The sequence below is a fragment of the Copidosoma floridanum genome, unplaced genomic scaffold, assembly GCF_036245765.1.
Source record: "Copidosoma floridanum isolate Cflo_tuat_1 unplaced genomic scaffold, Cflo_Japanese_pri ptg000013l, whole genome shotgun sequence".
In the NCBI taxonomy this organism is placed as follows: Eukaryota; Metazoa; Arthropoda; class Insecta; order Hymenoptera; family Encyrtidae; genus Copidosoma; species Copidosoma floridanum.
In genome coordinates, this window is record NW_028321890.1 from 10,273,793 (window position 1) to 10,300,743 (window position 26,951).

The following is a 26,951-nucleotide window of genomic DNA, read 5'->3' on the forward strand; positions in this document are numbered from 1 at the left end:
TTTACAGTTGTGTATTGTGTCCGTGAGCCTATCTGTGTGATGAGCAAAGCAGAAGACATAACCTTTGTAAATGATTGCTGTTTGCAGACAATTTTTGTTTGCATTTACGTTTAAAGATAGTAGGAAAAATGAAGTGCAGTGTAATATCCTGTGATAAGAAAGTGAAATTTAAATTTCCTTCTGATAGTGTGATAAAAAAAAAGTGGCACGAAGCAATTGGGAGACCAATCATTAGTAAACAAATACACAAATAGCCTTGTAAATATAACCTAAAATGTACACTTACCTGTCCACGAGTTCTGCTTTTCTTCCACTGACTCTTACTCCTTTCCCTTTTAAAAGCTTTTTTAACTCTGAAACTTTTAAGCTCTCATAATATTCTTTCTTGTCTTCCTTATTCATTTCAAAATTTCAAATATTGCGCTTTACCACTACACTTTAATTTCCTGTATACATACAATACTGAAAAGTAATGTTGTGTGAGTGAGACGGCCATGACAGCCGCGACGTACCCTGGCGCCATCTGATTCAAGCTTGACTGTAAAAAGTGTAAAAGAGCCTCATACTGTGTTCTCTGTCAGTCAACATTGTTGCGACCATGGGCTTTGTATGGTCGCAACTATGTTGACCATAGAGGTATAAGAATTCTTATACCTCTATGATGTTGACTGACAGAGAACACACTAACACAGTATAGGTCTGTTCAGTCTGTTCACTCAATTTGAGTTTAGCGGAACAGTGGAATTCCATTTTCAATACGAACGTTCACAATGAAATAAGCAAAAAATGTGTCTATGTGAATAGCTCCTGAGTGTACAGTGTATATAGGCCTTTAGAGTTCTCGAGATTTTCTCTTGTTGCCATTCTCGTCTAGTTCTTTTTTTAGTCAAAAGTTAAAGTTATGGAAATGTCTGGGTTCCAAGCAGTGAGTGTATAATACATTTACACCGACGTTTATAAATTTAGTAGAAGACAAGTACCTTGTTAATCATCTTAAAGAAGCGTTTTAGATAATTTTATGTAACGCAGTCGCTGCGTGTTTAATGAATTGTTGTCATAATTCGCAAGTCTGATTTAGCTTTGATCAAATGATAGTGGAATGTAAACGTTTTCAACTTCAGAAATAGTGGTTCACTCTCACTTAGACGTATGTGTTACATAAATTTGCAAAAACCAAATGACGTATGTAATTACAGTTTTTTTTAACTGACTTGGCGCTTAGCTATTTTTAATTTTGTATTCTGTTCGTAGTTCTAAAATAAAATCATACCATTGGCTAATGCCCACTTACAAAGTCAAGTTACTGACAAGTTTTTTACAATGGCTTTACCCCAAAATTCGTTAACAACTTGCATATGAATGGTATTGTTTGAGTTGCTTTGATTAAGATTATTTGTCACTTGAAGATTAAAACCTCACAATTTATTCATTTTGGTGAAAAAATATTTTTGTTACCACATAAGTTTCCTCACGAAAAAAAAATTTTCTCTCACAAAGTGTATCATTTTTCTATCAAACTTTGCAAATTTTTTCCAATGTAGCCTCAGTGATGCAATGATTAAAATAATTTTTTTTGTTACTAATGTATTGACAGAAGAGCTTCGAGTTAAAAAAAACAAGTCCAGCAGTCATTTAGAAAATGAGCTCTCATCATCGTTTGAACCCATCATCTTCTGGTGACGTGGAGCACACTAACTTCCTGTCAGAGGATATTGGTGCATTATACTTGTCAGATGATTACTCAGATGTGACACTAATAGTTAATAATCAGAGATTTAATGGTCACAAAGCAATACTGGCTGCAAGAAGCCAATATTTTCGTGCACTCCTTTTTGGAGGATTAAGAGAGTCAACCCAGAATGAAATAGAACTGAAAGAACCTACGTTGCCAGCATTCAAAGCATTGCTAAAGTACATTTACACGGGACATATGTCATTAGCCAATCAACACGAAGAAGTAATTGCTTACGGGTTTTACCAACCTCACTGCTAAAATTTTTTTTTTCCACATTTTTTCTTATGACTAAATTGTTTTTTTAACTGGACGATTTTAGATTATTCTGGATATTTTGGGTTTGGCCCATCAATACGGCTTTATTGAACTTGAAGCTTCTATTTCCGACTTCTTGAAAGAAATTCTGAATGTTAAAAATGTTTGTATCATATTTGATGCTGCACGACTGTATCATCTTGAATTTTTAATGAAGGTATAGAAAATTGATACATATTTGTACAATGAACCATTATTTGTCGAAAAAATTAATTGTGATACACTTTTTTTTTTTTTAGGTATGCTACGAATTTATGGATAAACATGCCTTTGAGATCTTACAGCATGAAAGTTTTTTGCAATTAAGTTCAGGTGCCTTAAATGATTTGTTGGCTCGAGATTCTTTTTACGCATTAGAAATCGACATATTTATGGCGGTTCAATCGTGGGTCAAAGCAAATCCTGGAATTGAAGCTGACAAAGTCTTGCGTAAGAATCACAATTTTGAAAAGTGAAAGTGCAACCATCGCAGTTATTTAACAATAATAAAAAAGTAATTGATACAATTTTATTCCACAGAGCAAGTTAGATTAAGCTTGATATCGGTTCAAGACTTGTTGAATGTTGTAAGGCCGACTAGCTTGGTATCTCCCGAAGCTATTTTAGATGCTATTGCAGCAAGTACGCAAACAAGAAATTTAAATTTAAATCATCGTGGTCTCTTACTCTTGGATGAAAATGTGGCACATGTCCGATGTGGTGCTCAAGTTTTACAAGGAGAAATGCGTAATTATCTTCTCGATGGAGATACTGAAAATTATGATATGGAAAGAGGGTAATTACATTTTTTTTAATACATGCACATGTTGAACTATAATTTTATCATATGTATGCTGATAATTTATTCTATTGGTATAACCATTATAAGAGAGAACTTCTTTCAGTAATAATTTTTATTAAAATCCTATTAACTTCGGAATTATCATCAATTATAGATATTTTGTTTTTGTATGCAAAATATAGATATTCTCATATCATTATGTTGAAATTTTAAATTGTTATCCTATTTTGAAAGTTTAATGGCCTTAAAGTGAAGCCTAAATAGCATCGGCTTATGACTACTGGCTTACATTTAATAAGTTATTGCCATAGGAAATCGCTAATTTTTAATACATGTATTTCTCCATCTTACAAAATGTGATGTTATTGATTGAGACTAATAATGTAGTTTTTTAAAGTGGTAAAATTTTTAAATAAAATTTTGAGAAAATGAAGTCAAAAAATACATTTAAGTAGCAGGTTCTATACTTGCTTGTAGGTACAAAAATTCGTTGAAAAATTGTTTAAATGTTAAATTTTTTAAGGAATTATAAAAAAATATTAGAATTTGATGAACGTTTGGGGGTTAGGGCGTAGACCTCTAGTATTTTAATGACATCATTTAATTATGATCAAGATTATACTTTAATTTTTCAAACATTACCTAATTAAATGTCGAAATGGTTAAAATATTGTGCTTTACAGTGATGCTTCCATACAAGCCTGTGTATAAGCAACTAACTTTGCGATTTAATTTTTCACAAACCACCGCTAGTCCTACTAAAATTCGAATATGATTTTAATATTGAATTTTACTGATTTAATTTTTTTTTAAATCTTCTGAATTTTATTAATTTATATAATAACCCTCTTAATCAGTATGCCCAGATCATCGACTGGAAGGAATGACTGGAGCAAATGTTATTCCCTCTAAGAGCTAGAGAAATTATTTTATTTCAACTCGTATTAAGTTAGTATTGTGTATGGATGAAAAAATAGTGCTACTCAGCAATCTTACCGTAGTTCTGGAGGAGGTGCTTTCTTGATTGAACACAAAACTCTACCTGTTAAAAAATTTTACACCAAGTTGTCCCACAGATCCGATATAATCTATTTCCTAGTTGCCAAGCTAAAATAATTTCTGTGCTGATTTAGAGGCGAGAGATGTGCTCATAGTATTGATAATTTTCTGTTGCCACTTGCATGCATTCAATGTAATCATCACTTATAGTGTTAGCTTAAATTTATTAGTTGTTTTTCTTTCAGATACACAAGGCACACAATGACTGATTCTCCAGACAGTTGCATACTCATCAAACTCAACACTCAGTACATATTGAATCACATGAAAATGTTGCTGTGGGATCGAGATACGCGTTCATATTCCTATTATATTGAGGTACATTGATTGTAAAACAGTATAAGAGCGTGTATAGCATTGCAATTTTTCAATTATGTGCATTTGTTTAGGTGTCCATGGACGAAAAAGACTGGATTAGAGTCATAGATCACACCCAATATTTTTGCAGAAGCTGGCAATATCTGTACTTTGAACCCCGAATCGTTTTGTACATACGTATTGTTGGAACAAATAATACTGTGAATAAAGTAGGCACTTGAGTCATGTACTGTTTTTCAACAACTTTTACTTTGATAACTTTAATTAAACATTTATTGTTGATAGGTTTTTCATGTAGTAAGTTTTGAAGCCTGCTACACAAATCACAATGAAAAACTGCTGAATGGCTTAATTGTACCTACTCACAATGTAGCGACTATGGAACGGAGTGCTTGCGTAATGGAGGGAGTTAGCAGGTAAAATTTGATTGTTGTTTTAAATTTTGTACATTTTCTCAAAGCAATCATAAATTAGTAATCCTGACAAAATTTTTAGATCTCGCAACACTTTACTTAATGGAGATACTAAAAATTACGACTGGGATCGTGGTTACATGTGCCATCAACTTAATTATGGGTGTATTCAAATACAACTCGGGCAACCTTACATGATCGACTCTATGAGGTTACTAATTTTTTTAAAACGGACATCGAAAGAAAATTTATCAATAGAAGGTCGTAAATGTAACTATATTTATCAGGTTGCTCCTATGGGACTGCGATGATCGATCTTACTGTTATTACATACAAGTTTCTGGTAATATGAAAAATTGGGATCTCGTTGTCGATAAAACGATGGAACAATGTCGGTCTTGGCAAACGCTACGCTTCAGTCCACCACGACCCATTGTATTTATAAGAATTGTTGGGACACACAACACAGCAAATGAGGTACGTAAATTTTTTTTTTTTTCAAGTGTCTCATTTTTTTTAAGTCTTTTTAAATTTTTTTCATTTAAAATTTGTGCACTAGTAATCGTAATGTTGTAAATATAAGCGTTTTATAAAATTATGCATGTATGTATGTGTATCAAATTTTAGTTATTACTTTTTGTGGAAAATTTTTTTTAAAAACATTCCATAAAGCGTATGTTTGAATCCGATACATTTAATTATTTTGAGTTATACCTTTTTTTTAAAGGATAAAATATCACCGTAAAGCAAAGCATTTAAAAATTTCATTATTAACGGGTTATGGTATCTAGACTTTTACTTAATTAAATTTTTTACTCTACACTATGTTGAAGTCTAGATTGCCAGGCATCTTTTTTTGCAGATTAGAATAAAAAATTTTTTTTTTGAAAAAGCACAAGAAATTTTTAAAGTTTTTTTTAATTATGTGAGATCAGTTATTTAATTTAACCAAGTTATCAATTTTGAGACTAAATTGAAAATAATTGCTTTATATTCGGAAGTGAACGAAAACATCAAATTTTTTGCAGCCTCAAATTCAAGTGTGGATCGTAGTAGCAATGTCGAAAGTACAGAGCATTTGTCCCGATAAAATTAGCGGTACTGCCATAATACCCCTAATTTCGATGGTTTTTCAAACTACCTAATAGGTGACCATAGCTTCGGCGCCCGGCGATCAAATGTGCCAAACTTAATTTCTTTGTAGAATTCCATTTAGGGCTTTAGGATCGCTGAAAAACTATACCATTACAATAATGACGGGTCTGTTATATTACCGTAATGCTTCTTTTAAATTAAAAAAAACGTTCCATTTATAATAACATGGGTTTTTAAAAAACAAAATAGAGTCAGGCCCAAAAGTTTCCAACTAGTGATGACCTTATGTAACGTAAAAATAATAACGAAGGCATTTTAAACGTTGAATTTAAAAAATCTCATTTTAAACGTCTAAGCATCGAGATTTTTTTTAAATGCCCCACATTAAATCATTTTCCGAATGATATTTAAAAAGAAAAAAAAATAAAACATTTCAAGGAATGTGCTAAATTAATTTTATGGAGTAATAGAATTATGTAATCTTATTAGGATATTATGAATCAATTTATGAATCACTGGTTTACGAATCGTTCTTGTAACAATTTAACGAATAATTAACTCAATTCCCTTCAAATTTACACATCTTCTAAAGAAGCACAATTACTAAACTTCTACTACGAAATTAAAAAAAAAATTTCTTACCAGTTGACTTATTTTTACCAGTTTAACTTATCGATATATCAGAACTATAAATCAATGCTGTCTAATTTCAATCTTGTTTATTATTTCTCTACTCGACTTATTTTTTCTTCCTCACAGAAGAAATTTTGCGATGGACGAAAAATTACTTATCGAGATAACGTACTGTAAATACAATGCTTTCTGGACTTAACAGTTAAAAAATCTGCAGACAAAAATATCCGCACACGTGCGCGCGTGTGCGTTTGTAATTTTATAGGAGTATAAAAAATCAGTTATATCTCATATCTCAAAATTTCGTCTGACATCAGGATTCTTATTACCCGAAAAAAGTAGTGGCATTGATATATTTGTTACGTGGGAAAGAGATTGGTAAGGAGGTGCGTAGCGAGAATGACCAACACGTGTTACTTTAAAAGACCTTTATAATAGATTAAGAGGCGACCACAAATTTTTCGGACTATCGGCAGGAGAGAGGACAAGTGCGTAGATATGTGTATTGTAACAAAAGAAACAATAAACTATTAAATTGTTGGGGTCGAAACTGCTGCTTTTTAACGTTTAATGCATTTTACTAAGTATGTAGGTACCGACAGACACCGAGAAACTATACAAAACGTAACAAAACTATAGTCTAGTACCGATAAGTTAGAACTCTTGCACTTTTCCACTGATCCAGCGTAGAAAAGAAATGGGTGAAACAAATATTTTTTTTTTTAGTTTGCCAACAATAAATAGTGAACGAGCAATAAATGTAATGGTGTATAAATAAACAACCAATTCTTACGAAATATAAATTTATCACACAGTTGTACATAATTTTACAGGATGTGCAGGAGTTTAAAAAAATACATATGTTTCTATAATATAATTGATACGCATTATAAAAAATTATTATAATTATGAAGTTATAACTGTAGGAAAACTGTACGTGAGATAAAAAATGTATTGACTTTATTTGTATTTTTTTTTAAATTACACGCATTCAGTAAAAAGTATTGCGAATACAAATTATCGGCGACACTTAAGTTAAAATCTTTTTCGAACTCGTCTTCTTCTATTCCTTCGACCTCAACGGCTAGAATATCGTCGATGGCCAAAGGTACATCTGCACCGTCGAACCACAGCGGTTTTATTTCATCGCCCTCAACTACCCGACCGCATTTGCTTACTTCTAAATCATACAATTTTGAATTCGTAGCATTCAACCACATTCGATTAACATAAATGGTGCGCAATATTTTTTGTTTTAGTGAATCACAACACGGTGGTATAGTTGGCGAATGAAATGATTTTACATCTTTAAAAAAGTTTTCTGTTTTACTGTAAGACTTTTTAAATAATAGAAGCCTTGCATCATTTACACGGTCACAATTGTGTAAGCCGTACATGGAACATGTAAATTTTTGTAAGCAAATCATTTTTTCTTCGTCGTAAATATCATCCAGATTCGTTAAACTTGAAAAATCTTTTTGCGAATCTATGTTTTTTTTTAAAAGATCCAACGGTTAATTTTTTCCTACTCTGTAAAAACTACTTATATAATCTGACCCGGTGAAGGCGTGCAAGCCTGGAAGAGCCTTGCACAAGTCTTCACCTAAATTACCGTCTAATTGTGTGGCGTTAAAACAAAAAAAATTTTTCGATCCGATTGAGCTGCAAAATACATTCAAATGATTTCCCGGCTCATTTTCTGAAAAGCTTGCACAATATTAAATTTAAAGAAACTTTGATAGATTCTCCATCCCTGTACTTCACACACGATTCTCTAGTACCTATAATTTCTGGAATGCGTATCAATTATACTATAGAAACATATGTATTTTTTTAAACTCCTGCATATCCTGTAAAATTATGTATACAACTGTGTGATAAATTTATATTTCGTAAGAATTGGTTGTTTATTAATACACCATTACATTTGTTGCTCGTTCACTATTTATTGTAGGCGAACTAAAAAAAAAAAATATTTGTTTCACCCATGCATGTTGCATTTCCGCTTTTCCCGCACGTACGACTTATATTTCTTTTCTACGCTGGATAAGTGAAAAAGTGCAAGAGTTCTACTTTATCGGTACTAGACTATAGTTTTGTTACGTTTTGTACAGTTTCTCGGTGTCTGTCGGTACCTACATACTTGGTAAAATGCATTAAACGTTAAAAAGCAGCAGTTTCGACCCCAACAATATAATAGTTTATTGTTTCTTTTGTTACAATACATCACCTGTCTATGCACTTTTCCTCTCTCCTACCGATAGTTCGGAAAATTTGCGGTCGCCTCTTAATCTATAAGGCAAAGTTGCGCGTGTGTTTCCGTTCTAAGCTCGTCGTGCTCTCCCCTATAGTTATCGCCTGGTGTCTTCCCTTGGTAATGCCCGACCCTCTTGGCATAGCGTTCGACTGCTTAATCCCGAGTGCCGCGATTTGAAGCTCGCTGGGCCTTATATTACCTTGTTCCCTTCCTGTCGATGCCTTCTTGCTCAAGTAGCCTCGCTGTTACCGAGGAGAGAGTCAGTATGATTTGCCTTGCGTATCGTACGTTACACGTCCGAGGCCGCGACGTCGTTGCCCTCGACGACGCTGACGTTTAAATTTACCCAGAGTTGAGCCTGTAGACTTATTTACAATTGTTCGTGTGTGTGCTATGCTGTATTCTATTGTCTGTGTTATTTATGTAGTTTAGTATTTCACACTCATCCTTCCATTCAATTGTAGAGAACCGCTGTTCTCTTTACATAAATATTTTCGCTTTTCTAATCATTCGGTCTCCTCACACTGTATGTTAAGTGTATAACAATATTGATTGTGTCTCCGCTTTGCCTTATATTATACAATTATATATGAAATTGCCGCTAATTAGGCATCTGCTTAAGACTAATTTACATTAAATGTTGTTTCACATATAACATAATGAATTTAGAAGTATACATTAAGTCATTTTACATAGAGTTTCTATTTTATAATTTCATTTTATTTTCTATTGTGTAATTTCAATTCTATTTCATGATTTGTTTATTTTATAAAAAAAAAAAATTCCATACAAATCTCTTCCCATCAGTATAAAAGAGAAATGGTACATTACGTCACTAGGGCACAAAGTACATGAGCGCTCGAAGGGCGCGCTTGTTGTAGGTTGATGCCCGAGTCGCATATAATGTTTCTCTTGGCGCGAAAAACTTTTCTACCCGTGGGCGCCAAGTAATTACAAGGGCGCAAAGTGTGACCCGAGGGCGCAACGCGCCAGTTGCACTTTAGGCCCATGGTAAGAAAATAATAGTTTTCGTCGGATAAGTGCCATCGTCTCCGGGGCTATTTTGCGGCCCAAGGGACTTGCGAAGCAGGGCCCGAGGGACATAAGGTAGCCACGTAGCGATGGCGCTTATGTGGCGAATGCTATTTTTCCTACGAAGGGCGCACCAGCCTCTAAAAAACGCCCGAGATAGGAAAAAATATTCTTTCTTGTCTTTGTCCTACGGACTGCGCCCCCTGCTACAGTTGAGTGACTCCTGGCGCTTACTTTTATCTGCTTATTCTTATAATTCTTATAATTACAATTATAATAATAATAATTATTATTATAGCTACAATTACCACGTATTGTGATCGACAATAGTTTTTTTTTGTACCCGTTGTACCCGGCCAGTTTAACACCCGCACGCTACTAGCCGGAGTACAAAGCCACTGGTACTACTGTGCGGCTCCAGCTTCTTCGATGCGACTGTCGCGCGTCGTACCCCGACGCCACAACCCAAAGTGCCCCGCACAGCAGTTATTGGAAACACTTATTCGCTGATCACGTAGCTAGCACTTGGCGAGCCACTAACTTCCCGCCAACGAGCCACTAACAATGCCCTCTCAGGGAGCCACTACCAAATTCTTCCGAAGCCACTACTCGCAACCCGGAGTCACTACCCGCTATGCTCGAGGAGGGCATGAAGCGCACCTCGCGACCCGAGTTTCCTCTCAACCAAGCGTCGCGTTTAGCCACTTACACAGAAAAAACCAACCAAAATATACTCACTAACTTACTCTTGACGGTCGATATCAAGGGACTCCTGGTCCTGGATGTCGGCTCCGGCTTTTCTCTTCTCTCTCCGACTCACTCAGCCACCCGATCGCACCCAGCCAGCCAAGACCCTCAAGCTTCTCTCCGATCACCAGACCCTTAGAGAACGGAACCAGACGATATCGCGAGCCACACAGTAAGCTTTAGTGCTTTTCTAAATCTCTCGAGTTGCTTTGTCACAAAGACCACGAAAAATAAACGAGAGATAGCGAAAAATCCAACTGCCGGTTTTCAGCTACTTTTTCCTGCTCGATACCTCGGGAAACCCCTACCAACAATCCTTGATCGATCGCCTACCGTCGATCAACGATTGCTGATTGGCTGGTTATAAAATAGCGCCCTCTTTTATTTATTAAGTGTCATCCTTTAATATTTATTGGCATACGATTTTGACCGGCAAATCATACCGGCGCCTACACCGGTCTGGTCCTCTTGTTTTAGACCGTTCTACTCCCTCAAGAGTGGAGGCGCCGACACGAACCGTCTACCCACCACCAACCAATAAGCCACACCTCTCATGCCCGAGTCACGTCAGCGCCGCTCACCGAGCGCGCGCGCACGACCCATGGCCTGAGAGGCCGCGCCGAGCACACACACATACATGCACACATATCGCCTAAAGGTTACCACAGCCATGCCCCTGAATGTGCGTGCTCGACGCTGCGACTTCGTCGCAACCTTAACATACCTTTCTCGATATTACATATTTCGGAAAAAAAAAATTCTTTCTGAGTCTTGTCCTACTAGTCCGGGAGCCAGGGGGGTTCCCGTAGCCGTTGGGTGTCGGCGAACCAACCCAAGTTTTTTTTATGTATTTTGACCCCCTGAATCCGAATAGCAAGGGTGGGAAGCCGAGAAAATGGCAGGTTAATTGTTATTAACAATTTTTGTTAACAAACAAAAAAATTGAGTTTTTTGATAAAAAAAAAATTTTTTTGTATTCTTTAGATCATTTTCAACAAAAAAAGTGTCTTGCTAATTTTTGCTAAAACGCTTAGATTTTCCGTAAAAAATTCCGAAAGTTTTGAAAATCGCGTTTTTTACGATTTTCAAACGCATATATCTCCATTAATAATTAATATTTTTAAACTCTACAGGTCTCCAAATCTTCGTTAAACGTTGCTTTTTGAAAGTGCAATAAAATTCATTTGATTATATTACGTAGTTTTGAATCAGTGACTCACCAATTCCAGGTATTTTTTAGTGCAATGCACTGTAATCTCGGCGCTGGGGGCAGATCCGTGGCTGATTCAATTCTGAGATTTGACTATTTCACTTTGTTTTTTGCAACTTTTTCAGTTTTTATTTTAAAATAGAATCGTGTTAGTGAAGTAAAAAAAAAAAAAATGTTGATTCATTCGTTAAAATTATTGATAAGGAAGATTTGCCTCCAACAAGTGCTTCAATTAAATTACACATTTTACGGTCACTTTTCATATCCCATCTCCAAGTAACATGTTTAGAAAAAAGTTCTAAATCATTAGATCCTTTGATGTTTGGATTTAAGGTTGAAGGTGATTTACTTTATCCACAAAAAGTTGAAATTTTCTTGCCTCCTATTCATGAGTTAATCCCTAATTGCACGTGCAAAGTGTGTAAAACAAAAAACTGCTTATGTGTTTCATCAGAAATTCCGTGCTGTTCATTTTGCAGTTGTCAAAAAGATGATACATGCAAGAACAAATATGCCGAAAAGTAGTTTTTCATCTTCAATAAAAAAAAAAAGTAAATGAAAAAGAGATAAAAAAAATGAGAGTAATACCATAATGAATTAAAATACATTGCATTGTACGATTCTTATTTAAGTATGAATGATTAAAGAAATTTTATTCATAGAATTATTTCTTATTTATATTCGAATAATATTCAAAGATGTACAATTTTTTGTTGCAATGAAAAAACGATTACATTCGAATAAACAAACAAAAATAAGCAGTATTTCCAACAAACCTGTAAGTTCAACAGTAATATAGCGTGGAGTCTTTTTTGTATGAAAAGACTTTAAAAATGTATCGATTATTTTTTTTTTAATAAAAACGAGAAAAAAATTTTTTCCCGCTTTCCCGAAAAAATATGTTTTTAATAAGAAGATTTTTTTTCTGAGATGTATCAGGGATATGTGTAAAATTTTTAACTGAAAATGTTTCACATTACATGTCAACACACTACGGTGTTTTATTTAGTAAGTCTCGGGCAAAGCCGAGACGGGGGGCTGCTAGTAGAGTATATAATAATGAACGTATATCTTTTAATTCTCTTGGTTTCCTTTTTTTGTATGCTATTGTAATTTATTTTAGTGTTTTTATAAATGTGAGTATTTTTCTCTTAGTTGAAAATTCTTAATCGTAAATATGTTTCACTACGTCATCCCTTATTTTGCATTGGCTCTACGTGTGCATATGAGTCGCGCTTATTGAGCTTATTGTGAATAAGTAGTCGTTTATATTATTATACGTCCCATCTTGTTTGCGGGGTCATATAACATATTCGAAAACACTGTAGAGTCAGACAGTTTGACTATCGGTTGCCTTACATTTCACTAGTATTTTTGGTCGAGACAAGCTTGGAGGTGTGAATAAAAAAAAATTATTTTATGGCGGTGTATTCCGCATTTAAGTTTTGACCTGTGTCGTACACTTTTCTAGTATTTTTTATCCTTACATTTTGTAATATAATGTTTTCCTCATACTCCTCCTTTCTCTTTTCTTATGGGGTCAGATTTAGGAAAGGAATTACAAGGGTATTTTTTGTTGACTTCCACTCTCGACATCGTGGATGCATTTCTGCTGTGGATTGAAATGCTGATTTTATTCGCTGCTTTTTCGCTATTTTTTCTAAAACAACAAAGCTGCTATTTTTCCTATATAATGTCTAGAGAAAGTGTACTTTCTTAGGTGTTAGCGCGGCTGACTGAGTTCTCAAAGTTGAGCTTCAACTCTACTCGTGTCACACCATGATTTTTCGCGCCAATAGAATCTCGGTGTGAGGTCCTTATGGACGCAATTTTATTTTTTCCCTTCCTAAAAAAGCAGGAGTAGCTCGCGTACACTGTTGCGTAATGTCGTTATGTAAGTAACAACTTACGTGATTGCAAGCGCCCTTTATTTCTTTCAGTTGAGCATGCGGGTTGTAGATTCGTATGCCTTCTTTCCAGTACCGACGACCCTGTTTGAATGAGAATGGCCTGATAACGTTGACCTTCGATGGCCAAGTTCTGAAGAAACACTGCCGCACACTGGGGGGGTCACACGGAAGATTGTTGTTACCAGAATAAGCTATACCAAAAGTGATGAGCATAGAAGAATAACGTACAGGTCTTGAGATTTCTGCAACCAGTCTCACATTTTGACATACTTATCTGGATCGAAAAACCTGTGACTTGTCGGTTTTATAACTATACTAGTACAAGTTTTTCAATAGCTTTGGTACAGGATTTTTCTGTACCATGGATAGTCTATTAAATTTGTATACTACGCATGGCTTTCTACTGTAGCGTCTACCGCGCATAGTACGTGCGCTTATAATATACAGTGGAGATATGTATGTATATATATATGTGCATACTTGCATACATGTATAGGATTGTCATTGTTATTTTGGCTCAATATGTAAATTGTTCTTTGCGAGTGAAAACCAATTATTATACGCAACAGGAAAGTGACTACAAGTGCCTACTGCACTTATCATTACATCTTGTTAGATTCGTATCAATGTATTGAACTTTGTATTGTGTTGTGGTGGATATACTGAAATCCTAACCTCTTGAACTTTTACAGCTACGCATATATATATATATATATATATATATATATATATATATATATATATATATATATTGACATTCTGAATGCTCCCACTGGCCGACTAACTTTCTGTACTGGTACAGGAAAAACCCATACCACGTATCGGATTTTGACGTACTTAGTATAAGGTTTATCTATACTCACTAAGGTACTTTAAAGTATACTACCGTACCAAATATACCTGTACCAGTACACATTTTTCTTGTACAGAGTATCGAAAATACTTGTACTAACATATAGTACCTGTTTTTCTGGTAACAACAATCTTCCGTGCAATTATTCCTCTCGATAGTCGAGCGGTGATCTGGGTGCATTATTTTTAGTCTCCCTTACATGAACGATTAAGCACTGGTCCATGTAGTTTTTGCAAAATTATACACACTTTAAGGTGGACGGTTTGACGAACAGTCTGTTCGTTGCCTTGGACGTAGCAGTCGATTCGATACTTCATGACGACTGTGTGTGTCGGTTCAGGCGTTCTGATTGTCAGCGGATCATAACAAAAGGAGTAGGATTGTTTCTGATGAAGGATGACTGACGGGGAATAAAAAGAGGTTCAACATCTCGTACTCAACGTGAACTTGTGGGCCTGTTAAAAAATAAATTTTTTCTTGCGATTGCTTAATTTATTTTATTTTTATTCCTCCATGCTCCTCTCTACCTAACAATAATTGCTAAAATAAGTTTTTCTTAACAATAATGATGTCAATGGGTTACAAAAAGAAATTGTTATTTGTTCATACTCTTTTCGTTTGCTAATTTAACATTTATTTTTTTTCCATAGCTTTCGCAGATATTCATTTAAATTTACATGTTTATCTCAGCCTATACGTATAATAATTTTTTCTGTTGTACCATCTGATTGATGTTATTAATGCTTTGTTCATGGGTACCTCTCCATTATATTTTTTTTCTGTGAGCTTGCGTATCTGAGTCTAATATATGTATATTTGTAGTTCGCGGCGCGTCCGGGGGCCGTGAAAAATTTTATCGTAAACCTAATTAATCCCTCCTTTCTGTTATATTTTCGCACTGCGTCCGGTGGCCGCGAAAATTTTAAGCGAAGTCGAATGTTCAAGTCTATCTCTTCGTGTCCCTCACCCTCTCAGCATACTCTGGCGGTGCCTTTACCATACATGCTTTTTTGATTTTATCTACTAGTATTACTTCGATCGATATTTCGCCTGAACTTGTTTCATTGCTGCGATAGTTCTCATTTCTGTCAGGGTCTCAACTAACTCTTTAAAATATTCGTTTAAAGTTTGACCCCCGGGTGGCAGTTTGATACTATATGGTGTTCTAGCTTTTTGTACAAAAACTAGTTCGGGCAGTGAGTATCCCGTACTCTGATGATCCGTGGTATTGTATGAGTACATGCACATAGGTAAATGTTCATCCCAGTGATCATTTTGTTCTACGTAGGCCTTAATGTACTCCGTGAGAGTATGATGCATACGTTCGATGGTGCCGTTCGATTGTGGGTGGAATGCTGTGCTGCACATTTTGTCCATACTTTTGTTCATAAAATGAGTGCCTCGGTCCGATAATAAATGTTCCGGTAGCCCGAAGTACATTATAAATTTATCTAATCGTTCTTACTGTTTCTTCGACTGTTGCTCTTTTCACAGGTGCGAGGACGATAAATTTCGTTACCCAGTCTTGCATAGATAGTACATGTGTATACTAATTTGCTGAGGGTTTACTGATGGGCCCGTAAAAGTCTATAGAAATCTTTTCGAACGGTGTAGGGGAAGGTGGGGCATACTCAACATAGTAAAAAGTAAATGCTCGTAAAAAACGTAAAATAGGACTAATCAAAATTTAAAAAGCCCTAGTAGATAGACTGATCACTCCTTCTTATTAATTGAGTAGTCAGAATGTCATTTCTATTAGTATAATAAATATTTTGTCAACTTAGTTAAAAGTAAAAAATTGGCCCGGTGTGGGGCATACCAAGCCCTAGGATCAGATGTAGAATTTTGACGACTGTACACAATGAGTTAATGTATGTAGAAATGATTTTACTTAATACACAATCTGAATTAATTTATTTATACTATAGGGTACGTATACAATAGTTCATTATGTGAAACTACTTTTGTTTCTTTTGATTTTACTTTTTAAAATTGTCCTCTTCAAGATAAACAACAGATATTTTATCAAATTATTTTAGGCTTCCACATAAGCGGCTCGTGATTTGTAACCACCGTGAACTTGTGTCCGTATAAGTATATTCTAAATTGCTCTTTTGCAAATACAATCGCCAACAATTCTTTGTCGTATGTCAGTTAGCGGAGTTCACTCCCTTAAAGGCAGTGAGACGCGTACTCGCGCGGTCTATCTTTTCCGATATCTTTCTGACTAAGAACCGCTCCAATCGCGTAATCTGATGCGTCCGTCGTGACGATAAAGGGTTTTTCCAAATCTGGAGCGATGAGTACAGGTCCACTGCACAGTGTACCTATCTACGAGAGTTTTAAACCCCTGCTCCTCTTGGTTTATCCATTTAAATGCAGTGCCCGCTTTTAAGAGTTTTGACAGTGGTTGGGCAATTTGAGCATAATTTTTGACAAATCGCCTGTAGTAGCCTACGAATCCTAAAAATTGTTTTATTTTCTTTACGTTTGTCGGTCGAGGGTAATCTCTAGCCGCTTCAAGTTTCTTTGGGTTAGTCATTATTTGTCCATTGCCTACAATGTGACCGAGCACTTTCGCTTCTTTTTTCAAGAATTGACACTTCTTAGGTTCAATCGTGAGATTTGCAGCTGTCAGCCGTTTTAACAGTTTCGTGAATCGTCTTTCATGTTCTTGAAGGTCAGCTGCAAAGACCATTATGTCGTCAAGATACACTTCTATTTCATGGCTTTGAAATCCTGTGAGTGCTAGTGCGATTGCCCTTAGAAATGTGTTTGGCGAGTCCTTGCACCCTATTGGCATTCTATTGTATTAGTAGTGCTCATTTGGGTCTGAAAATGCTATCTTATGTGCATCGTCTTCGTGTATTTCCACCTGGAAAAATCCCAAATTGAGATCCACCACCGTGATGTAACGTGCTGACGCTAGGTTCTCTAAGATATCACTCTGAAACAGTAGCGGGTAACACGAGCCTACTCTGTACTCTGTAACTTCGTTTAGTAATCGAAAATCTGTTAACACTCTCACTCTTTTTTCATTGTTTGGCCCTGATTGTTTTGCCTCTATCCAGGTGTCCGAGCTATATGGGGAGGTGGAGGGTTCAATTATCCCTTCTTCGAGCATCTTCTTTATTTCGATTTTCTTTTGATCCCTTATCGCCGGTGGATATCTGAATCTTTTTGCCACGATGGGTTTATCTGACGTTATAATTCGATGTTTTAACAGGTGTGTTGCCTTGAGAGGTTTTTCGTCAAGGCCAAATATGTAAGGGTTTGACTCGATCAGTCTTCTCACATGTTCTATTTCTTCATGGTTGCAACCGGCTGTGTCTACAAGTTGCATTATCTTGTCCACCTGTTTTTGTTTGTTTCTCTAGCTCCTCTTCGTCTTTCGAAAAATTTTCCGTTCTTTCTCTGTCATAATTTTTTCCCTCATTAAATAACCTTATTACTGCTTCCCCCAAGCTTTCGACATTGTCCCCTTCAACGTCTTCTGAATGTTCCCGGTAAATTTCTTCGTAATCTAGGAGCTCTACTTTCGGAACAGGCACATATTTCATCTCGTCACTCATATTAATGCATTGTACGACTAATTTCCCTTTAATATTTCTGGGTATAAAGTTTCCAAATAATATTCCTTCCTCTTGGATCTCTTGGAGAGGTATCCAGCCATTTTCTGCTTCATTCCTGCTTTTTATTGTTGACACATAAATTATTTGTCTTGATTTTGCAGGTATTTTAAAACATTCCGGCTTTAACTGTTGTATCTATATGTCATCTGATCTAATCATATTCTCAGCGGTGCTTATCTGGCCTCGGTATCGCTTAAAAGTATCCCACCCTATAATTCCTTCCGCGTCAATTGGGAAGTCATGGGGGACGACATGTAATGTGCACTCCAATCTGTGCAATTGAGCCTGTACTGTGCCCAATTTTTTGCGTGCTCCGTGAGTCATGCCGATAATAGCCACTCGATACCTACTGTCTAATAGCATGCCTGTACTAAGAAAATTTTCCTTCTTAATTGAAATCTCTGCGCCTGTATCCGCATAAAAATTCGCCTTTCCATTCTTTAACTGTAGTCCCCGAAACTGGAACGATGGTGGCATATTCCCTGTTCCCGCGAGTTTTACAGTTATTTTGGTAAGCTGCTCTATTTCTTCGTCCCACTCTGAAAGCTTGGGTTCTTCATTATCTACGTGTGTGTTCAGCGCCTTTATCCGATTACTCTTTTTGCGGGCCCTCCTGCCTTTCTTCGTGCGTCCACCCCCCCCCCCCCCCCGTTGTGTAGGAGTATCTTCGCACTGTGCAGTATTACGTTGTATGCTTCCCTGCACTGCGTAAGTATTCGGGCTGTTGATGTGCGATTTTGCCTCCACTATTTCTTGCTCCGCCTTCAGCGGCCTCTCTCTTGCACGTTCTTTCTCGCCGTACACGATTCTCTTCGTCTCTTTCTCTGTTCTACGTTTGAGAAGCACGCCGAACATCTTGCGAGTTTTAAGCTTTGGGTGGGTCTCTTCTACTGTCAGGGGCGTAAACGACATTTTCTCGCTACTGTGGGCCCCTATCCTGTGCAGGTGGCCTGTTCCTAATTAAATCCCTGTTATAGTCGTCCTTGATGTCTTGATTTTTGTAGCCGTTTCCATAACGGTAAAACGTGCTTCTATTGTTTTTATTATATGAGTCTCCATTGTCGCGGTTGCCATAATAAGTATTACCTCTTGAGTTGTATTTATTATATCTAATATTATAATTATTATTGCTGTTATAAGGCTCCGTTAGGCCATTATTATAGTCCCTGTAATAACTATTATAATTATTGTAATTATGGTTATAAAAGTTTTCGTTTCTGTCTCCATAATTATAGGCGTTTCTGTTGGCGTGGGTATTATTTATGAGTTAGTTATACCCCTCGTTTTAACGTCTCTCCTCTTCTTCCCGGTATTGCTTGCGTGAGCGGCAGTCTCTCGTATAATGTCCCGGCTTCTGACAATAATTGCAATTCCCCTTTGGTTCTCTTCCGTTATCCTTTGAAGCTTTCTTGTTGTTTATCACCACTAGTAGCTTACGGCATTCCTCGAGTAAATGCCCGGTACGGCTGTCACAGTATATACAACGTTTTTCGATTGCTGCTGCTACTCCTTGTGCCCAACTGGTAGTTTCCGTGGTTTTTTCTCCTTTGCTCTCCAGGTTTACTAATGACCCCCACTCGGTTGTTGTCTTATTGTATGCGAGCAGTACACTTACTGGTATAGCGAACCGCAAACTAAGGTCGCTCTCGATTTTTAATGCCTCTATTATTGCTTCCCCTAGTGTTCCCGGGTTAGAGCTTGCCATTCTCCAACTAAAAGTTGAGAGTAATCCATGTATAAATTGTTTTACCGCCTTGGATTCCAAATTTGCTTTCAACGTCTGTTTTTGAATTCGGAGAAAGTATGGGTTCGAATCGTACAGCATCGTTAATCCATCATACAATTGTTGTACTCAGCTGCCGTAGTCGTCTATTGCTTCGATGTCTTGTTGTGTTATTATTTTTAATTTTGCCATGAGCGAGTCTGCGTTGTTAATGCTACAGTACCTATTCAAGAGCTCTCTAATGAACTCTTCAACTGTTCTAAACTGCGTTAATCTTAGAGCTAAATGTTCCGCTGTTTTTCCTTTCAGTCTATTCGCGAGGGTGCCTATTTCTGGTCCTATTGTTTGTGCAACCATTTGCACCATTCTCTCAAATAGTCGTAGGTTGACTGGGTCCCCGTCGAAGTACGGGATGTTGCCCGTCATAAGGCTGAGCGTGGGCAGAAGGTTTTGTTGCGCGTTCGGCGGTCTGCGTAAGTGTTTATGGTTGTGTGTAACGTGTGTATCTTCTATATATTGGGCCGTGGTAGGTGCTATATTACTCCGTAGTCTATCCCTATTCGCATCAGAATCGGCCCTATTCATGTAGTTATCAGTTAGTGGTGGTACGGTTACCATAAACGCGCCTTCCTTAATTTTTTCAAGTTCCTCTCTCATATTTTTTATTCTGTCCCATAGCTGTAGATTATGTAAATGGCTTTCTTAACTCTTTATATTCGTAACAGGGTGCAACGGAGGTCTGCAACTCTGGTTTCCCTGGCATGCCCCATTGTGTCCACAGCACATTTAATTTGTCTACTCGAGCTCCGCATTTCTCTTCAGCTTTCCTCGCATTTCGCTCGCTGACTCGTCCGCTAGAAAGAAGATCCGTTTCTTTGTTCATACGTCCTGTGTTTACGTCTGGGTCACCAGATACATCCCTGTGATCCCTACCTATCCGTGGCTAATTCCGAATGGTCTTTGCGACCACCTTGGGGGGACATCCACCTCCTCTGCTTTCTTTAGCTTCGCTCTAATTTTTGAAAATAAGCCCATCACTATTGCTTTAGTCTTTTCGTATAGGACATCGAGTTTTTCACACCCTTCTGGTTCGAGCTGTAATGCCAACATTTGTTCCGTCATAATTTCCCTTTGCTGCCTTTTACTGGGCCCTAGCCTGCACATTTCGGTTATTATATTATTACCCGGGCCCTCGTTATCGCTTTTCGACTCATAGGTCATATTGCCAAAATAAGTCATTTTTCTGTCCTCCTTTTTTTATATATATATATTAATATATATCGTGAGTCGTATCTTCCTTTTTGATTATGCTAGATCTTATGTATTCTCCTACAGTTGCGGGGTTGCGTTCAATTACCTATGTCGCAGATTAATTATAATCGGACGAGAGAAAAAAAAATTGTAGATGGCGAGGTAAGAGAGTAAAAGATCGGTATTCGTCTCTCACTTAGTTTCTTTGATTTAGCCTTGTATTCTCGTTTAGAGGTGTATACAGGAAAATTTATTTTTTGGAAAATCTGTCGTCTATTTTCGTTAAAAAAAAAAAAAATAATAGTAAAAATAATAATAAATTTTTCAGCCGATATGGATGTGAGTTGTCATTTCCGAATGTTTCCTGTGTCTTTACCAAGCCTACTAATAAAATACCTCTGATTTACGTTCGTTGTGCAAAAATGCAAAAATTTTCCTAGTCCACTGCGTATTTAAATCTGTTACCGCGCGTGATTTTTGTTTCGGGTATTAAGAAGAGAAAATACTAAAAATAGCAAACGAAATAATGAATATACACCAAAAATGAAAATTTCCCACTACCTAATCTTCGCCTAGTAAGTGCCTTCCCTATCTTTCCTTGGGGGTAAGGGTATTAAATTAATTTTATTACAAATGTACGTACGTACTCGTCGATATGCACACCAATAAAAATACAATTTTTAAGACCATTTCCCTTTAGCGCTCGGCGCTTGTCTCCTTGACCCTATGATTATCTGCTATTGGTATCCTGGTCCTGTCGGCTTCAGGGCTGCTGTCACCGCTGCTTCTAGAATATGACCGGAACTGTAGTCTTTGATCCGATCCTCGGCCTCTCAATTTTTAATCGTCGTGCTCTCACGACACTGCACTATGTATGCTTCTCAGCAGAATTTTTTAAAACGTCTCAAATAAAAAAAAAAAATTCCGACTCTTACCGAATCCCACACCTAGCACCAAAACTGTTACGTGGGAAAGAGATTGGTAAGGAAGTGCGTCGCGAAAATGACCAACACGTGTTACTTAAAAAGACCTTTATTCAAAATACCCCATTTATAAGGCAAAGTCGCGCGTGTGTTTCCGTTCTAGGCTCATCGTGCCTTCCCCTATAGTTATCGCTCGGTGTCTCCCCTTGGTAACACCCGACCCTCTTGATATAGCGCTCGACTGCTGAATCCCGAGTGCCGCGATTTGAAGCTAGCCGGGCCTTATATTACCTTGTTCCCCTCCTGTCGATGCCTTCTTGCTTAAGTATACGGAAAAAAGACTGGCACAGCGGCTCGCCACTAAGAAAGAAGACTGCGCTCCCTATAGTTTGGATCGCTGCCCATCCAAGCTCTGGGCTCGCAGCAAGCCCTGAATAGGGGAGAGGGAGCTGATCTATGTATACATGTATACACCACATATAATAGTAGTGGTAGATTTGGCAGTCAGCTGAGCCAGTCAGTTCGCCTTGTCAGGACCCCCTCTCCCCCAGCCCAAGAAAGTATTGAAAAAAAAAAAAATAAAAAAAATACAGTTAGAAAGAACAAAAAATGCACCCTCTGATAACGCAGTTTGTTTAAATTGAACCCTCATAAATTTTGTAGAAAAAAATTATTAACAGTTGCCAAGTTGTCTTGTTTTAAACCTCCGATATCTTTGGAAAACACTTCTTTTTCGATACAACGTTGGCTTATAAAAATGAACCTTTTCTGATTTAAATTGAGCTTATCTTACATTTGCAAATATTAGCTTAGTTTTTAGAACGAAGTTCTTTATGTCGCGTTACTCGGGGGGCTGGAATTTTAAAACCGTCAGATTTTTTTTTTTTAATCAGAAATCTCTTCCTCTCAAGTTTCTCCCCTTACCCCGTCCCCCTCACCAGCTGTTCTCTACACACTTCACACTTCCCCTCTCCTCAATATATATGTATATCTGTCAACCGTGCCGTGTTACTCTTCTGCACACCTTTACTCACCATTCCCCCTCACACTCCCAAGCAATTAATTTTTTAACAAATTTTAATTTTATTTTCCCACAGTAATTTTTCTTTCACTTTGAATTTTTTTCCTTTACAATTCTAAAAAAAAAAAAAAAAAAAAAATTCAATTAGCATAAATATGGTTATGTAGATTAAATATAATAAGGCGCGTTATTACGCATTAAATATTTGTATTTTATGCATCAAATGCATAAAATACCGACCGATTTTCATCAAACCTGAGGTTTTTTTGGCATTACAGTAATGCTAATAATTACTGTTATAAATAAAAAAAAGTAATGAAATTAAATATGAAAAAAAAAAAAAAACGAAATATGAAAAAAAATAATAATGAAATTAAATGAAGTTTGAACAAATAAAATATTCTATTAAAAAATAATGAAATGAAATATGAAAAAAGAAATGAAATAAAGGAAATACAAAAGAATGAATATAAATAGAAAAATAAAAAAAAAGGAAATAAAGGAAATACAAAAGAATGAAGAAAAAAGATTAAATATGAAAATAACAAAGAAATTAAATAAAGGAAATACAAAAAAATGAAAAAAAATGTAATAAAATGTAATAAAATGAAATATGAAAAAAAATAAAACAAGAAATGAAAAAAAAACAAATAAAACAAGAAATAAAAAAAAAAAAAAAAAAAAAAAAACAAACCAGGGGGGATAAATGGGTCATGGGACCCACGGTAAGAACGAAGTTCTTTAAACATGACATGAGTATATAAACACAATTTCTCAGGTAACAAAGGGGTCGCCAGACCCGTAGAAAGAACGAAGCTCTATAAACGTTAGTACTGCATTCATGTAGTTTACTAAACAAAAACTTGAAAAACGAATAAAAAAAATAGTTCAGTACTCACGATGGTTAAACTTCGTGAGTACTGTATTTATGCACGACATTCTCACAAATTTCAACCATCGTGAGTACCGAACTATTTTTTTAATTTTTTTTTTTTATTCGTTTTTCAAGTTTTTGATTAGTGAACTACATGAATGCAGTACTAACGTTTATAGAGCTTCGTTCTTTCTACGGGTCTGGCGACCCCCTTGTTACCTGAGAAATTGTGTTTTTATACTCATGTCATGTTTAAAGAACTTCGTTCTTACCGTGGGTCCCATGACCCATTTATCCCCCCTGGTTTGTTGTTTATTAACGATTAACATATAATACTGGTCTAAAAGCTAACCTCATCTCTATCATGTATATCAACTGCGCATGCGCTCTGGAGGCTTGTGAGGGTGCCTGTACATGGGAAACCTGCAGTCTGGAGAATGCCAGTCAAAGCTTCGGCGGGCGATTCAATTCAAATTGATAGAGATCAATATTTTTTTTTCTTGCATTCTGTACAACAGACACCTTGTTTTCAATGAAACTAGACTCTGAAGTCGTATTCTGATTTTAGAAACTGATTTTAGTAAAAAGTTTTAAAAAGATCTCTATCAATTTGAATTGAATCGCCCGCTGAAGCTTTGACTGGCATTCTCCAGACTGCAGGTTTCCCATGAACAGGCACCCTGACGCTTGTGTGTCCGCAGAGCGGAAAAAGCTCACGTACTCAAAAATTATAAAACAATAACACGTAAGAATTAATAGTAAAGAGTCAAATAGTATTTATTGAAAAAATTTACGCCTAAACCATTTTATGTTGACATTAAAATTATTTAATTAATTTTTTTTTTAAACCAAGTTATATTATCGTTTTAAAAATTTATATTGATTATAAATAAGTGGTAAATAAGTCTGGAGCCTCATTATCAAAAGTGTTCAACATAAAATGGTTAAGGCGTAAATTTTTTCAATAAATACTATTTGACTCTTTACTATTAATCCTTACGTGTTATTTTTTTTATAATTTTTGAGTACGTGAGCTTTTTCCGCTCTGCGGACACACAAGCGTTACAAGCCCCCAGAGCGCATGCGCAGTTGATTTACATGATAGAGATGAGGTTAGCTTTTAGACCAGTATTATATGTTAATCGTTAATAAAAAACTAAGCTAATATTTGCAAATGTAAGATAAGCTCAATTTAAATCAAAAAAGGTTCATTTTTTACAAGCCAACGTTGTATCGAAAAAGAAGTGTTTTCCAAAGATATCGGAGGTTTAAAACAAGACAACTTGGCAACTGTTAACAATTTTTTTCTACAAAATTTATGAGGGTTCAATTTAAACAAACTGTGTTATCAGAGGGTGCATTTTTTGTTCTTGCTAACTGTATTTTTTTTTTTTTTTTTTTTTTTTTTTTTTTTCAATACTTTCTTGGGCTGGGGGAGAAGGGGTCTTGTCAGGGTTCGCTGTGAGCCCTGAAGTGGCGAGCGGCGCACTCAAGCAATAGGCGTGCCGCGTTCAGTGTGTTTGGGCGGAACAGTGCTCCTGCAGGGCGCGCTACTGTGACAGTATTTTTCCCGTGTAGCCTCGCTGTTACCAGGGAGAGTCAGTATGATTTGCCTTGCGTATCGTACGTTATATTTTGTTTCTTTTGTTTTATTTCAATTCTATCGATTTTTAAATATTTAGTTTTTGTTTAAAAGATCCTTTTTTTTTTTTCTTCATCGTCTGTGAAAAACCAAATTTTGTTTTGTCTTTGATTTTGGAGTTTCTGTTTTTTTTTTTTTTCTTATTTCGTTTTTTTTTGTATTTTTGTTTATAATCAAACATTTTTATTTGTTTTGGGGCCTCGTTAAGCTTTTTTTATTTTAATTTTTATATACAATATATTAAAAAGTTAAAACGTAACAAAATTTTTTGAAGAAAAAAAAAGAATTATATATAGGTGAAAGAGGGTGGTATCATTATGTAGAGACATTGTAAAACTATCAAGTACATCTAAAATAAATTGACATGGCATTGAAAAAAAAAAAAAATAATAAAAAAAATAAAACAATTTTAGAAATATTCATGAGTAAGCATTCTGTCAATAAACTAATTGTGATTTTTTTTCTAAAATTAAAAAAAAACTTAATTTATTGAGATATCTGTTTGTACACAAAGTGTGCATTACAAAAAATAAATTTTTATTTCACTTTTTTCGAAGATCGAAGTATGATGTGATAATTTTTCACAATTGTTTTCGACGAACATATTTCAAGATTCTTATTATGGATACTAATTTTTGACTAAAATAGTGAGTGTGCTGGCGAATATCACTGACTATTGTCCCTGTAACCATTGGCACTAATTCTTTAAAAAAGTTTCTAGTTTCAATAGTCAATACTTGATAAGGTTTTGATACACTCTGAAACATTTGTTTTTTAGGTATTTCATTGTGTTCATTTCGAATGTCCGGCACAAGTTAGCGAAGTTAAGTCGCCAAGCTCTCAAAAACCGAAGGAGTTGTCCAATAGTGAGGAAAGCGATCAAGCAGCTTCATCATCATCACCACCACCAATTCCCTTGCCTTCACTTCCCACAGAAACCGCTACTGAGGCAGTCAACATAGATCACAATGACAACTCGGATGATAATGCTGCAGAAGAATCCCCATCCTAATTTTTTAATCTTGTTAAGTTTTGAAACTATTTTTACTACGGAAATCACTACGGAGTTTTTGTTTTATCAATCGAAAAGCAAAACTTTAAATTTATTACAAAACTTGGATCAGTATTCGTATTTTATCCTTTTTGGTCATGTGACAAAAATTCCTTTTATTCGATTTTATTATTTATATAATGTATATATTTTAAATTTTCATAAAGTTTAAAAAGCAATATTTGTAAGCGTGACCTTCAAGGAAATTTTCTTCTGAAAAAAAATTATTCAAGTACAAAAGACTGGTACAGCATACATGTTGTTTTTTAAATTATATCAGAGTCATTGTTGCAGAAATTATTATTGTTACTTTTAATTTGTTTGAATCTTTTTTTTATTTTTATTTTTTTTTACCTGTTATAGTAATTCATCAAAATGATAGAATACTTTGACTTAAAATAAAAAAGAAAATTACGGAATTATTTTTTTGTTATTGTTCAAATTATTTTATTCCACATGAATTGTTAATATTGTTT

The 26,951-nt window shown here is 35.8% G+C and overlaps 1 protein-coding gene across 4 annotated transcripts; it reads left to right on the forward strand.

Moving 5' to 3' along the window:
* The first annotated feature begins 876 nt into the window (after positions 1–876).
* Positions 877–26,586, forward strand: BTBD9 (BTB (POZ) domain containing 9). Of its 4 annotated transcripts, none has more exons than XM_014356111.3 (11): positions 877–925; positions 1,595–1,957; positions 2,055–2,207; positions 2,290–2,479; positions 2,570–2,825; positions 4,076–4,208; positions 4,280–4,417; positions 4,494–4,624; positions 4,704–4,832; positions 4,909–5,098; positions 26,203–26,586. In XM_014356111.3, exons 2-11 carry the CDS (start codon positions 1,640–1,642, stop codon positions 26,434–26,436), a joined length of 1,872 nt encoding a protein of 623 aa, XP_014211597.2. In that variant the 5' UTR covers positions 877–925; positions 1,595–1,639; the 3' UTR covers positions 26,437–26,586. The 4 variants fall into 4 exon arrangements, with proteins under 4 accessions (XP_014211597.2, XP_089447591.1, XP_089447592.1 ...); XM_089591465.1 differs by lacking the exon at positions 877–925 and adding an exon at positions 938–1,182; XM_089591466.1 differs by lacking the exon at positions 877–925 and adding an exon at positions 938–1,147.
* The last annotated feature ends 365 nt before the right edge of the window (positions 26,587–26,951 follow it).